This window comes from Poecilia formosa, unplaced genomic scaffold, assembly GCF_000485575.1.
Source record: "Poecilia formosa unplaced genomic scaffold, Poecilia_formosa-5.1.2 Scaffold147, whole genome shotgun sequence".
NCBI classification, from domain to species: domain Eukaryota; kingdom Metazoa; phylum Chordata; class Actinopteri; order Cyprinodontiformes; family Poeciliidae; genus Poecilia; species Poecilia formosa.
In genome coordinates, this window is record NW_006800086.1 from 25,835 (window position 1) to 40,857 (window position 15,023).

General features: G+C 44.6%; 1 protein-coding gene across 1 annotated transcript in view; it reads right to left on the minus strand.

Moving 5' to 3' along the window:
• lrig1 (leucine-rich repeats and immunoglobulin-like domains 1) overlaps positions 1 to 15,023 on the minus strand; it is a 42,858-nt gene that overhangs the window by 5,325 nt on the left and 22,510 nt on the right. Inside the window, exons 4-14 of the mRNA XM_007563334.2 lie at positions 14,350 to 14,487; positions 14,094 to 14,237; positions 12,272 to 12,415; positions 12,019 to 12,162; positions 9,877 to 10,020; positions 6,413 to 6,493; positions 3,605 to 3,676; positions 3,127 to 3,198; positions 2,462 to 2,625; positions 2,018 to 2,365; positions 446 to 727 (exon numbers count right to left, since the gene is read on the minus strand). Of these exons, the coding sequence (XP_007563396.1) occupies positions 446 to 727; positions 2,018 to 2,365; positions 2,462 to 2,625; positions 3,127 to 3,198; positions 3,605 to 3,676; positions 6,413 to 6,493; positions 9,877 to 10,020; positions 12,019 to 12,162; positions 12,272 to 12,415; positions 14,094 to 14,237; positions 14,350 to 14,487 (1,733 nt within the window). The remainder of the gene's footprint in view (positions 1 to 445; positions 728 to 2,017; positions 2,366 to 2,461; positions 2,626 to 3,126; positions 3,199 to 3,604; positions 3,677 to 6,412; positions 6,494 to 9,876; positions 10,021 to 12,018; positions 12,163 to 12,271; positions 12,416 to 14,093; positions 14,238 to 14,349; positions 14,488 to 15,023) is intronic.

Sequence of the window (15,023 nt, forward strand, 5' to 3'; positions counted from 1 at the left end):
AGCAGAGAAGGTGCTAACCTACATCTAAAAGTTTGAGAATAATAATGTTTGTTTTTTCTTTTTTGCTTCAGGGGGCAGATGCATTGCTCAACTAAACACAAAGATGTTGTGTGTGTGCTGCGCTGCTCACAGGAGTGAAGTCTGTTTTGTTTGCTGAGTAAAACAACCAATAAACTGGGAGCAGTGAGGCCTGCAGTGAGGTAGTCCCTCCCACTGAGAGGAGAGAAGGGGGTGGGAATGCCTAACAAACGCCCCTCTGTGAGAACCCCCTCCTTCCACCCCTCCACCGTCCACACTCTGACCCCTATCCGCGACCTCTGTCCCCTGACCCACAGCTCGGCCGCAGCTGCCGAGAAAAGAAAAATAAAAAAGCTGCTCCTCATTCTGACCAATTCCCAATCGAGCACCCTGGTTATTTCCACACGTCGCCGTGGGAACCTCTTACCCAGGACGATGAGGGTGGCGTTGGCCGACACGGTGCCCGCCGTGTTCTTGGCCGTGCAGCTGTACACGCCCATGTCCTCGGGTTTCACGTCCGTGATGAAGAACACGTCGTCGTCGGGCATGACGTGCATCCGGCGCTCCCGGGCGGCGGGGAAGTCCGTGCCGCCGTCTTTCTGCCAGGCGATCTGGGGCGCCGGGTGGCCCTCGGCGGCGCACTCCAGCCTGGCGGTGTGGCCCGTGCGGATGGTGCTGTCCCGGGGAGTCTTCAGGAAAGACGGCAGGACTGTGGAGACAAGGCGTAATCAATGCCGTTTTGTAGGTTTTTGTTCCGAGGTCTACTCTGAGCAAGAACTTTTACTTCAGAATTTAATGGCAGATGTTAAAGATTATCGAGCGATTCGCTTCTTTTTCCAGATGTTCTTGGACTTTGTACCCAAAATCTTTCAGCGAAATTCTACAGGAAACTGTTTTTCTCCAAGATATTTGTACTAGAAATGCGCCGAACACTGATTTATGGTGTATTAGTGTAATAAGAACAGCATTCAAAATATTTCTGTCTAGCCTTCCTCCGGGGAGCTGTCATTAATTATTCATGTAAGAAGCAGAGGCGACATGAGACCAGTCATTGTAAAAGAGGATTATTTTACAACCAAGTGATGACGGAGATAACATTTTAAAGTGTCTTTAATACTAAACCACAAATACTAAAAGAGCATGATTAGCCCAGCTAGCGTAGCAACCTTCTACCTTGTAGAGACTGTGGCTCATTTTATTGAGTTAATTCTGCATTTAAAACACGTTAAAAGTTGGAAAGAATAACTTTTATTATTAACTCTTATCTGCTAAAAGTCTTGCTCTCACTTGCTTTTTGCCAGCCTAAGTGAACTGTGGAGGCATTTGGAAATGTAATCTAGTAATACTCCTTTGTTTTGCTTCTGCTGACTTTATCTTAAACTCCTCACTTATACTGACGTACTTTTAGGGTTTCTTCACACCTGATTAAAAAAGGCAACACTTGGAGCATTTTCAGCTAGTGCGGTTCGCTTTCTCACTGCAACGAAAGACCTATTCACCTCCCTGCCTGGGGTGGCGCTGCACCAACAACTACTTGAGAAAAGGACAGCAACGCCTCTGAAAAAGACGTGGGCGCAACTTCTTTCTTTACAAAACGTAAACAAAGATGGAGTAGCGACAGATTATAGCGGTTGCAGAAGATCATGAGCCATTTCTCCCGATAGTGTTTCAGACTCACAAAATTGTTTTGGTTGTCTTTAACCAGACAGAAAAATAAACAAGCTACGTGTTCAGCGCATTTCTGGTTTGTACACAAAGACAACTAGTAAAAATAAATACTAGTGCAGCAATTCTGTAAATCTCCATTTTCAGAAAGATGGTCAGAAACCTTCTATTGAAATACAGCCAAATTTACTGATTAGCAAGTTCATGCTAGAGTAGATGGTGGCCAAGGAAGAGACAATTAATTTGAGCGAAAGCTTGCCAAACACAGACTAAAAGTATTCTACAGTTTTTCTGTGTTCTAGAAATCATGATCAAGCCTGCAGCGACGACGTACCGTTGACGACAACTTGAGCCTTGCTGGAGTAGGTGGAGCCAAAGTGGTTGGTGATGATGCACTGGTAGCGGCCCTCGTCGGCAAAGGTGGCACGCCGCAGGTGCAGGATGGTGGTGTACTCCATCACGCCTCCTGCGATGGCCGGCGTGTCGGCCGTGTCGCCCTGAGTGCGCACATGCGCGAAGTTCTCCATCTCGCCGTGGCGGAGCAGCTCCTGGTCTTTGCGCCAGGCAAACGTTATGGGGGAAGAGCTGCTGCTCGCTGCCGTGCAGGTGAGACGCACGTCGCTGCCGAGCACCGTCACCGTGTTCTCCGGCTGGACTGTGATCTGAGGCTTGGGAAGGTCGTCTGGATGGAGGCGGTCGTGCAAAAAGCAGGTCAGGAAACATATGGCAGCATGTGGGAATGACCAAAAAAGCAGCGCGCTTGCAAAACCTGACTTACCACACACAAAGCTGTTCTGTGGCGCTTCGAATATGCTGGTTCCCTGCAGGCTCACTGGGTGGGCACAGGTGGCGTTTACACCCACCTGCAGGCCATGGATGTGCAGCCAGAAGGGCAACCACTGGAGCTGGCAGTCACAGAGGAAACTGTTGCTCTGGATGAGACTAGAGGAAAGCAGAACACACTGAATCACCTTCAAGATTATCTACGTTTGAAAACCGTGTCATTTTCCTTCCATTTCATAACTGTACATGACTTTCCATTGGCAGGGTCTCCTACAGTGTATTATAAGCCTGGCGGGCTGCCAGGCTTTACTTGCTAAGCTTTGCTTGTTCTATTTATTTTAGGGGTTTTTAAGACTTGCTGTTGTTGCTTAGGTATTGTTGGTCATGTCTTCCAATAGCAGGTAATTACCTAGTGATATTTTCAAATTTATTCTCAACTTTTTACAAGTTTTAACTCAAAAACACGGAAAGTTGCAGGATGAGCCCACCAGGCTTAGCTAGTTTTATGGGAGAAACACTGCATTGGTGTATCATCAAATCTTGATAAAACATCATGAATTTTGTTGTAACGTGCAAAAAAAAAAAAAAGGAAAAAAAAAGCTCAATTTGGGTGAATTGTATATAATATGAAATTGTGTAAAAAAAAATGCTGCCACTCACAGGCTTTTGAGGTTCCTCATCCTGCTGAACGCATCAGGCTGGATAGAACGGATGGCGTTGTCACCCAAGTTCCTGTCGATGCAGAAGAAATTGGCAAAATCAGCTGTGTGACGGTTTTATGCTAAGATGGAAATATTGAGGTTTTTTCATATGTAGGTTAGCTCTGTCATTCGTTTAACAAAATCCTTTAGAAAAAAAAAAAAGAAAAAGTCTGACAGGGATTCTGTTTTTACAGCAGAGCTCAGCATATGCTCAATAGCTTGAGCCGAGGGAAGGAGGGGAAAAAAAAAACATCCAGGCAGAGATTGAGCTAGACTAACGAGACAGAGGCAGCTGGCCGCTCTGTCTTCTCCTTTTACAAAGACCCTATTAAATTGCTAGCAACCTCGCCTCTGCCAGCTACTTTTAGGCAGTCTCTGCTCCCCTGCCCTCCCTCTGCAGGTCTTTATGCCCAGTCGTTCTGCTGTGGGGTACTCACAGGTGTTCCAAGGTCTCCAGGCCGGCGAAGGCTTTCTTGGCCACCGATTTGATCTTGTTTCCAAACAGAGTCCTGCCGTCGCAGAACGCGCAGGGTGTCGATTGATGGAGGGAGGGGAAGAAGAGGTGGGAAGAGAGAGAGAGAGAGAGAGAGAGAGACGCACAATTAGTGAGGGTGGGTCTGATGAGAGGAAAAAGGATTGGGGGTGCTGGAAATGTGAACTGGGTAAAGATTGGACAGGAGGAAGGGTGAGCGAGATTAAACGGGTTGCTTTTCAAAGACGACTTCTATCTGGGCGGTACTGTTTTGTTGGCGAAACCATCTATTAAATCGATAAATTGATTCTATCAATTAATTGGGTTTTCTGTTTATAAAGATAGAATTTTCGGAAAACTCCCAGGAAAGATGAATGAAACAAAAGCACACTTAAACCCCCCCCCAAAAAAAACCATATATATATAAGAGAGAGAGAGAAATATGTTCTGTCATTTCCTAGAAGATGGAAATAAAAAACATCTTATATGTATTTGATTTAGTAGCACACGTGGAACAAATCTGGTTTTTGCTTTTGTTTGTTTGCATGAAAAGATCAGAATTGAGCTTTTCAGACTGCCATGGAAAAGTTGGATATGCGCCGTATATATGGGAAAAAAATTAAAAACGGATTTGGGTGACATTTGCCTGTTGTGTGAAGTGAATGTAACATAATACTAACGTATCTTAAAATTCAAGAAACTTCTTCCAGTTTTAACTAAATAGTGACCCCTAGAGGCCAGGTGTTGAACTAAAATATTCATTAAATCCATAATGTAAACGTATCTTGCTTAAAATAAAAATAAAAATAAAAAAATAAAAAAAACAATGTTGAGCATTGTGCAAAACGAAAAACAGAAAATGTAGCCCTCACCGCTAATGAACAATTATTATTTTTTTTAGCCAAAAAAGTGAGGGAAAAAAACCTGGCTAAAATGGTTTGAAAAAACTGGCAAGCCCTACCATCTATCCTTTTTCGTTCCACTACTAAGATAGTGAGAAGTTTGTGGCTATAATAAGACAAAATGTGGAAAGGATCAAGGAGGAGGAAGGCATTTGCAAAGCACCATGTGCTGAACACTTTGAAGTCCTCTTCTTGTTCCCCTTCTACATTTTCTTTTTTTCCCATGGCTCGCTTTGACAGCTTTGGGACACAGAGGACTGCTTCCGCCGACGGTACGACAAAAAAAACAAACAAAAAAAGGGGGCAGGGTCAGAGGGCGGGGCAGGCGAGGCGTTTGATGTTTGATGACTGAATACGGCCCTCGATTTCACCCTCTCTCGGCTCCCAACAACAGACAGTGGGAATGAGGGGAGCAGAGGACCGGAGGCACAGAGCAGAAATAGAAATGAGCCTATTGGGGGAGCGAACCCCCGCCAGCTGGAAGAAAAGCCCTTTCTCTCCACGTTTCTTGGGCTCTTTCTTTCGGCCGTGCTCACACTGGGAACCATCTTGGCTGGACGTCGTCTTTTCATCCTGCAGGTTGATGATTGCTTGCCTAGCGCCACAAAGGCTTCTCTCTCGCTCCAATTTCACAAATCGCTAACTTGATATAGAACAGCTCGGTTATAGGCAAAGAAACTCGTACAACTTTCACACATAACTAGTCAGATGCACCTGAACGTTATGGCTGACTGACCTCCTCGGCATGCGTTCGACGTCTACAGCGTCCTTTCGACAATCTGATTATTCAACATCTCTTTGTTAAAAACAGATTCGCACCCAGAAGTTGCAGAACATCATCCCCCGAGGATTAGAGCTCCACAGGGAAGTCGCTAGCACTGCAGCCAAACATCAGTCAGCGGCCTTGTCCTGAGATTATCCTGTTCCGCCATTATTAGACCAAGGAGCTAATTACCAGAGGATACTCTGAAAGGAAGCTCTGGAGCATCATGATCCAAATTATGGAGGATTACACTCCTGAAGTCCTGAACAAACCAGGAACCACTATCATCACTTGGATATCTCGTTTGTTTCCAGGTTTTGGTGATAGAATAAGGGTGTTTTCACACCTGATTGTTTGGTAGACTCAGTTTGATTGGGGACCAAAGTTGTTACATTTTCAGCTGGTTCTGCTTTCACACCGAATTGAGTCAAACGATCCAACCATCTACCCTCCTCCGTCTGTGGTGGCACTGCACCAGAACTACTGAACAAAACAAAACAAAAACCTCCAAAGAAGACATGAGCCAAATTACTTCTTCACAAATTGTAAACAAAAATAAGACTAGCGCCAAATTTTGGCGGTGGTAAGAGTTCTGTTTTGTCTTTGGTAAAAGCCATTTCTCCCGCTAGCATTTGTTTTGGTTGTATTTACCCAGAATGCCTTGCACTCTACACTTGTGTACTTCCTGCTTTTTTTTCTCTGGTCTGCTTCCGTCCAGATATGCATTCATATGTGTTCAACCGAACCGAGAGCTAGGTCTTTAGGCGAACCAGAGTCTGATTGTGATTCACACCTCCCCAAACAAACCAGACATTGTTGGCAAACAAACCAGAGTTCAGTTAAAGAGGACCAAACAGGGGTGGTGTGAATGCACCCTAACGTACGAGGGTTTTCCGGTTCTAAAAAGCGTAGTTGTAGTTGGAAGTGTAGAGTAAGTAAGGACTTGGATAGACACTTGAATGGATAGAATGTTTCTGTTCAAATCCTAAGTAAGGATTTGAACAGAAACATTTTTTCTGTTCTCCTGTTTTCAAAGAACAGCAGAGAGAGTCTAAGGACAAGGGAGTGAAATGGAGGGGGTGGGAATGAATGTGGGGAAGATACTCACAGCTTGTTGAGCTTGTCCAATCCAGCGAAAGCCCCATTGGTGTCCTCTATTGTGCCAGAGATGTCGTTATGGTCCAACTCCCTGCAGAGAGAAGGAGAGAAGAGAGGGAGGGGTAAGAAGGACCAAAAGGAATTGGACAGGGATGGGGGTCTGTCTACAGGGAAGAGTTTCCCAGCCCTGAAAGTTATGGGTTGCCCGCTCACCCACGCTCCGACCCTCCTCCTCCCCCCAATCTGCACCTGGCCTGAAGAGCCCCTCTGCTGCTCTGCTCTGCCAACTGAGCAAATTCTTTCCTTCAAGAGGGATGGAGAAGTGCATGTAAGGACGCAAGCCCCCAATGCAAGGGAGCGTATGTTTAATTCATGATGGCATGGAGGGGACTGGCGAGAGCACAATGCCTCGTCGGAGGCGGGCAATTGGGAGTAATGGTGGCAGGTAGGGTACATCCAAGACTCTTAATGGCGGTAGGGGGCCACGCTTGGCCATGGTCAGGCAGATAGACAATGGAATCAATAGAGAAGAGGGACTTCTATTACAGCACACTGGGAGCTTGTGAATGCATCTGTGAGGTGCAACAAACTCTCAGATGAAGTCATCGCTGAGGAGAAACCACGACTTGCCCCTTCCACATGAAGATCAAACACATCAAACTCGGAGAACTCCTCTGAATCGACAAAGGCCTTCCTCCGATCTTGAGAAACCCCTTTGAGGCTGATGGTCAGCTGCACCTCCTTCTCCCTTTACTATCCAAGCATCTTTTATTCCTCCTTCTTCCCCCCTCCGTTTCTTTTCAGCCTCCACTGGCTGCTGCCTTTGGTATGGGGCTCGACTAGGCCTGCCAATTTCCAACACTTTCTGGCTGGCTGGATCTGAATCGCCATTGCCTTGTTAAAGCAAAGCCAGGAGTGGGTGGGTGAGTGAGTGAGCCGCCGTGGGGCTGAGGGACCGGCGGAAAAAGGGGGTGGGCCCCAATGAGCCAGCGACCCCCGTGGCTGAATTAGAGGGCTGGCTGGCTTGTTTAGAGCTTTCACACCCCGATGTGGGCTCCAGCCCCATGCCAGCACAACCAGCGGCACATACCCAATTAAAGCTCCCCCAGCTCTTTTTCAGAGCCCTGCCTATGCCTGTCCTCCCCTGCACTGATTAGATTAGGCCTGCCTCAAGAGACGAAGAGGGCAGAGGTTTGGACAAGGACAGGAGAGTCTTCAAAAACATCCTGCAAAACTAAAAATGGAACAGAAAAGTATTCATTCCTTTGGTATTTTCTCCCACTTTCTCATGTTACAAGTGCAAACCTGTATTTCATTGGGAGGTTTTTGCATAACACCTCTTTTTGCTGCATCAGCTCGTTTGGGGTATGTTTCCACTAGCTTTGCACGGCTAAGTACTGATATTTTTGCCCACTCATCTTTGCAAAATAGCTGTAAACATCAATTCACTTGTCTGCATAGAACTGTATTTAGGGGCATTGCATTAAAAAAAGTTGTAGATTTTACACATGTAACCATTTTTCTTACACTTCTGAATAGTAGGTCTATAACAGGGGTCTGACACCTAAGTGGCTTTTTAAACTCTAACTTTGGTAAATTAGTAAATTACTAAGTATTGAGTAACTTTTAGAACTGTATAGGCAATAAATATATGCCTTTGCAGTTTATCTTACATATTGAATGTTTATGCGAAATATTTTTTCCCCTTAGGTTGCAAAGTACAAGGAGGTTTTTTTTGTTTGTTTTTTTTTTTTTTAGTATCTATTTGAAATTTGAAGGTTCTCTGAAAAAAATGCAATCATTTACTTTTATAGAAACATTTGACGATTTGTAAAAACTGGTTATTTTGCTTTGAACAGTCAAATATGCAAATCAAATGCAAAAATGGCTCAGTGTTGTAAAGACTGCTGACCTCTGCTTGTTCTATGACGCAACGCCCTCGTAAAATATATTAAGATTTGTGGCTGTAATGTGGAAAAGTATATGGGTAGGAATGCTTTGGCAAAGCACATTAAGTGTTTTTCATGAGATAACACACAGGGATAATAGCACAAACAGAAAATTACACAAAAAAAAACCAACAACAACAGACAAATAAAAGGAAAATATGGGTGATTAAGCACCAGAAATAAAAACATGGGAAAAGAGCCTAGAGCTCATCAAAACTGCTCGTCTCTTCCCTGTGTGACCAGTAAACAAGCCCCCAGTGTGTCACAGAGAGAGAGAGAGAGAGAGAGGAAGAGAGAGAGAGAGAGACCAGTGTTTGGCAGATCAGCCTGCTGTGAGAGAGCTCATCTATGGAGATCTGGCTCTGCTTTTTGTGTTGTATGTGTGTTTTCTTTTTTTTTTCTTTTTTTCCTAGCTTGGAAAGCAGCAGAGCCAAGTAAACTGTAGTTAAGAACCAAGACCCAAAAGGCTTTGAAGGATTTATCCATCGACTTTTTCTCTCTTTGCTTCTCCCCCTTTATTTTATTTTGGCACCTTGTGTAAAAGGTGGAAGAAAAAGTCTTTATCCTCAAGTTCTAGACGCATGGAGGCATATCAACAAAGCAGCGCTTTCAAGTCCAGGCTTGTCCAGACACCAAACCGGAGAAAACGAGGAAAAGAAAGGCAGGAAAAAGCAACAAATAGCAACAGAGAATAAAAGAAAACGGCATGAATATACATGAATGCTAATCGGTCCCTCCAGGATGTCGCAGTGTTGTTTTGTGAGTATTGTGGTCGATATTTGTGGCACCTTTTTCAAAAAATTGCAGTTTGTTTTTTTTTTACTTTATTTTTGTCGTAACATCGTCTTCCAAAAAAGTTGAAATTGCTGCACATAACCTTCCTGAAAAAGGCAGGATTTTTCTCAATGTTAAAAGCGCAAAAAACGTTTACAATACAAATAAAATCAAGTCCTGAGGAGGATTCAAAGTGCAAAAGAAGAACTTCATATTGGTCATCCAAGGCAACATGAAGTGATTAGACAGTTTAAGCAACAAAACAAAAGAAAAACAAAAAGCAAATGTTACAGTTTAGCATCACACCTGCCTCAACTTGCAGGTTCATCTCTCAAAAGACGCCATGAAAGAGGAAGTTAAATTGAAAGAGGACTAAGGGGGATTAGTCAAAATTCAGCCGAGTTGCAGTGGATGGTCAGAAAACGTTAAAGTGATTGGTCAGATTTGCAGTAAGGTTGTGCAGACTGTTGGACAATGCAAGTCTGCACAAAATTAACAAATCATGAGTGAATTTGCATTAATATTTGCGATCACAACTTCCTGGAGCGACTGACTAATAGGACGGTTTGTAAAGGGAATACTTGGGCATAAATATCAAATATCACACAGGCAACACCGATATTTAACAGCTCAGCTTTCACTGCTCCCAAGTGGAACGTCTAACCTTATCTCTTCATCAGGGGCGAGAGAGAGAGGAAGGGAGGGGGGTTATTTTGGGTTTGGTAATATCGGCTCGGGGTGGTGCACTTACAGGACTCGTAGAGCCTTGAGGCCCCTGAAGGCTCCCTCATTGATGTGGCTGATGGAGTTGCGGCCCAGCCGCAGTGTGTGTAGATCCCCCAGCACGGCCAGACTCCCCTCGTCCAGACGGGTCAAGTTGTTGTACGACAGATTCCTGGACAGAAGAAGACGCAGACAGAAAAAGATGGGACAGCAGACACAGACAGACAGGGGGAAGGAAAAAAAAAAAAAAAGAAGTTTGCTGTGAGGTCTGGAAGGAGATGACAGGTTTACAGAACACAAAGACAGCTTGCAACATCATTAGACTTAAATTTCACGGCTGATTTGAAAGCGCTTTCCAAGCCTGTGATGTCTGTTTTTCCGTGGTGTAACAAGCTGCTAGCAGAATGGATTCAGCAGACATGGAAGCAAAGCTGAGATCCAAATCATTAAGCAGGGAGGAAACTGTCCTGGTTGGGACGTTACGCGTCTATAATCTACATTTACACACCAACAAGAGAATGTGGTAAACCCCAGAAAATAAAACCCAATCCTAAAAACGGTACAGTTAATGTGCTATTTGTTTACTCTGAAGCCTGCAGAAAACACACACACACACACACACACACACACACACACACTCCCATGAGATAAGAACGCTGAATGAATCAAAGTTGTTTCTGTTGTTTTTGGAAAAACTGGATCCGATTTCTGTGTATTTCAGAAACAGACGCACCATTAAGCCGTTTCCTGGCTGACACAGTTTTCATATGAGAACATGAACTAAAAAAAAACTCAGTTGGAGATTATTTATTAGGATATTTAAACAGATTCTTCTTCTTCAGTCCTTTTAATGTAAATAGTCTTAACCGTACCTGACTCGCATTTGTTTTTATGATATTCTGGATACATATGTACAGAAAAAAAACAAAAGTGCCAGTTAGGACTTTTGTAAAAAAAAAAAAAAGTTTGCAGCATTTTTCAAAATGGCAGCTTTGCAACGATATTAAATCTCTTTAAACAACTGTTGCCCAAATAGAAAGTATTGTGCTCGCTTGAATTTTCCAGGCAATTAATTGATTTCTCATTCCGACAGGCTTACTGGTGCATCTCTTCTGTTTTTTTTTTTTTATTTTATTTTTTTTACATTTTGTCTGTTGCTAAACGTTGCATCTTAATTATCATGAATCCTCCAGCAGCAACTGTCCAACAGTCCCTCAAAGACATTATTGTGCATTTTATTGCCCTCTCTGTGGCCCTCTGTGTGCCGCTCTCTGTGGCCAGCCCTCAGGTCTGCATGACCAGCCATGTGTGCAGAGATTCCCCCCACTGATGACCGGCTCAGCCAGGCGCAGTGGGAATGCAATAACAGCCTCCTCATAAAGACGAGTCACTCGCCTCTATCAGCTGCGAGGCTCATCGCAGCTCTATAGATAATAAAACCCGTGCGAGCTGGGGCGGGGAGAGCAGAGCACCGGAAGCAATCTGCCATTCATAAGATGTGCACACAGGAAGCAGCGCCGAGATACACAGAGCAAACTCGAATGCACGCCGTCCACCACTTTATCCCCTCAGACCGCTCGGCGTAAACAAGCCGCGGCGCCACGGACGGCTGAGGCTACCTCACGGTTCGCGATGCCCCGAGCCGAGCGAAGCACTTTAGAGCGGCGTTACGACGCTCGTGTCAACAGCGCAGGGGAGAGAGAGAGAGAGAGAGAAAGAGAGAGAGAGAGAGAGAGAGAGAGAAAGAGAGAGAGAGACCTGCGGATAATAACTCGGGAGACAAAGGCTGGAGAGGCGATCCTCGAGCGTAATTACCACAACACAAACAACAGGGGATTACACGGCCCTTTGCCGAAACCTCAAGCTTCGGAGACGAGCACAAAAACTCTTGTCGAAGGGCTTGTGTCCCATTGAGCCCGGCTCTAATTATGGGATAAACAGGCTTATCCTGAGAACGGCGTGGCGTATAGAGTGTTAAAGGAAAATGTTATCTAACCCTGGGTGAAGACCTTGACGGTGAGAGTTGGGTTACTGAAAAAAGAAAAAAAAAGAAAAAGAAAAAAACCACTAAAGCACAACTCAATCTGTCCTCCAGGTATCCAGGATATATATATTTTTCTGGGATTGTCTTTTTCAAAAGGTTCAGGCTCATTAACCTGCGAGGACTTACAGTTCCCTCAGCCTCTGGCAGAACTTCCAGCCGTCAGGGTTGATGCGGGCTATGGAGTTGTTGCTGAGGAAGAGCTGCGTGAGGGAGCTCAGGCCGTACAGGGAGCCGCTGTTCACCTCCGTCAGGTTGTTGTACTCCAGGTGCCTGCAGGAAGTACATTTTAGGAGAAAACAAAAAACAACAGCAGTGAGCATGTCCTCTGCAGCAGGTCCGAGCATTCCTTGTCGAGGAAATGCAAATTTGTTTAACTCACAGGACTTTCATTTTGGACAGGTTCCAGAAGGCGCCGTCAGTCAGTTTGCTGATGCTGTTCCTCTGCAGTTTCAGCACCTCCAGACTGGACAGACCCTGGAAGGTCAGACCCTCGATCTGAAGGATCCGGTTCCTGTTCAGCTCCCTGCAGGGTGGACGGACAGACACGGCACCTCTAGTACATCACACACAGTAAACATTTTAAATCAGAGAAACAGCCTGGAGTTAGGCGATTAATTACTGGTTTTTGAAGATTTCATTTTGGGGGGGAAAAAAATCAGAATTTGTTATTTTCCTTTTCTTCCAATGAACTCCTCGTGTTTTTGTATTTCAGAGCGATGTCAGAAAAAGGACAGCCATTGTGTTTGACACGCCTGTTTTACAACTTCTATTTATAACGTCGCTGAATTCAGGTCAACTCTACGTCCTTATTAAAGCTGTAATATTAGTAAAATGAAGTAGTAATTTTATGAGAGCTCCTACACAAAAAAACAACAAAAAGTTCAACTGAGGGACGTTGAGCATCTTGTTAAGTTAGTATGAGTTTTACAGATAATACTTAATAGAAATACTTCATCTTTTGACACCACGATTGTGTGAACAAATGTCTATTTCGAAGAAAAAATCACACAGAACGGGCTGGTTATGTCAGATTTCAATAACAAGAAGCTTTTTTTCATTAAAATAACTTTTTTTTCTCCTAATTTTAAGACGTTTTTCCTGGTAAAATTGTCTCTTAATTCTGCTAATTTTTTTATTTTACTCTTATAATTAAACAAATATTTTCGTAGCCTCGCCCTAATACTCTGTTGTATAACTCACAGAAGGGATGATTGAAATAAAAACTCTGAAAATATTTTCTGTCATTTGAAATTTAGTTTTTTAGTAAAAAACAGTACACAAAATAAAAAAAAAAAAAACAGAAAATCAGATTTTATTTCTAAGCCATATCGCTCAGCCCTATAACAACCTTATTTTTCTCATTTTTTCTCTGTCTTTATTCTGAACAGGCATTCAACACAACCAGCTTGAACCACTGAATCCTCCTGGTGACATCGAGAGACAAGACTTACTTCTGAACTTAGCTGTAATAAATAAAATTAACAAAAAAACACAGCATCAGATGCAGAAACTACACGCGGTCTCCTCTTGTATGCAACATTAAACTGTGCAGGTGCTGCGTTTGAAGGCTTTAAAAGCCCCCAGCGTTTCCGGAGACAAACATCCATGCAGGTTCTTTTATGTCTCGCATGCATCACCGCCAGCATCTGGAGATACAGTGTCACCTGGACCACCTGTCCAACAAAAGGCACCTGAGGAACCCCGGGGTGGGACTCCCATTACACGAGCGGCTCCGTCTCCAGAGTGAAGGCGTTGAGCAACGAAATGGGGTCGTTACGCTGGAGGGAAGTCGGACGAAGATAATGGACCACGGCGCTGGGATTGAGCTAACCACTTTGGGGATATGGAGGAAGGCAGTAAATCACTAATAATACAACTCTGGTGTTTACCTTGTCAGGCCTTATCCACTCCTGGAGGTATAGCTCACACTAACAGCGTTCTAAATGTTAAACACACAGCGCTCAATCAACAGACACCAGGAAGCCACTCCTCGACCCAAACTCTTAAATCCTCTCGGTTCTCTCAAGTCTCCCAAAGATACACAAGGGAAGCGCCATTCGTTTCCCGGCCTGACTGTGGAGGTGAACCGGTCACGCAGATTTAAACACCTTTCAACGCACAAACCGTGATTTAAAAAAAAGAGAGAAAAAGAGAGAGAGAGAGAGAGAGAGAGAGAGAGAGAGAGAGAGAGCGGTACTCACAGCTGGGTGAGTCTCGGGAGCTGGAAGGCTCGGATCGGGATCTGGCTGATGCGGTTTCGGCTCAGTCTCAGGACCTGCAGCGTTGAACCCAGGTGATCCAGCGCTCCGAGTTGCAGCGTGCTGATCTTGTTGTTGCTCAGGTATCTGAAAAGAGAACAAAGATTTACAACAAGCCATGGCGGCCAGCAGTCTCTTGCATTCTGATAAAAACGCACACAAAAAAAAAACAGAACCGTCGGCCTCACGCGGTACTTACAGGTCTCTGATTTGAAGTCCGGAGGGAAAGCCGTCCCCCCGCAGGTCGGTAATGTCGTTATTGCTCAGGTCCAACGTTTCCACGGAAACCAGCTCTGTGGTTCGGCTGCCATTGATAGTGCGGATCTTGTTATGATGTCTGAAAAAAAAACAAAAAGGAAAACCTTTACAATCGGGTGTGTTATGAAAATTACTTTGCTTAACCCACGGCGAACAAATCAGTCAAGGCACTCCAATCCGCTCCAAGTTCCTTAAGCCCACTTAAGGCACGGCGAGAGCAGGGTACACAGAACCAAGTGGCCACAAACCGAGTCCTTTAAGAGCTCCCAAGCAGAAGCCGGCCTTCTGTAAACAACTCCAAGGACACAGAAGAGGCGGCCACCGAACGTGTGATGAAATGTACTGATGGCAGCACGTTTTTGGACGCAGGGAAGTACGAGGACATGGTCTGGCCTTTTAAAGCGGACCCCAACAAATGTAAGCTGGCAACTGAGATGGCAGGAAAACTAAAGCGAAGGACCACAGTGGAGATTAGCGACACGGAAACGTTCCGCCTGGCTTGCCGTATGTTTGGTCACGCCGCATGTGTCTGATGGAGACGTGTTTCAGCCATGTTTGGGGGTTTTGTAAGGAACGATGGGGCTCATGTCTGCGTTCCAACAACTCAAATTTAAG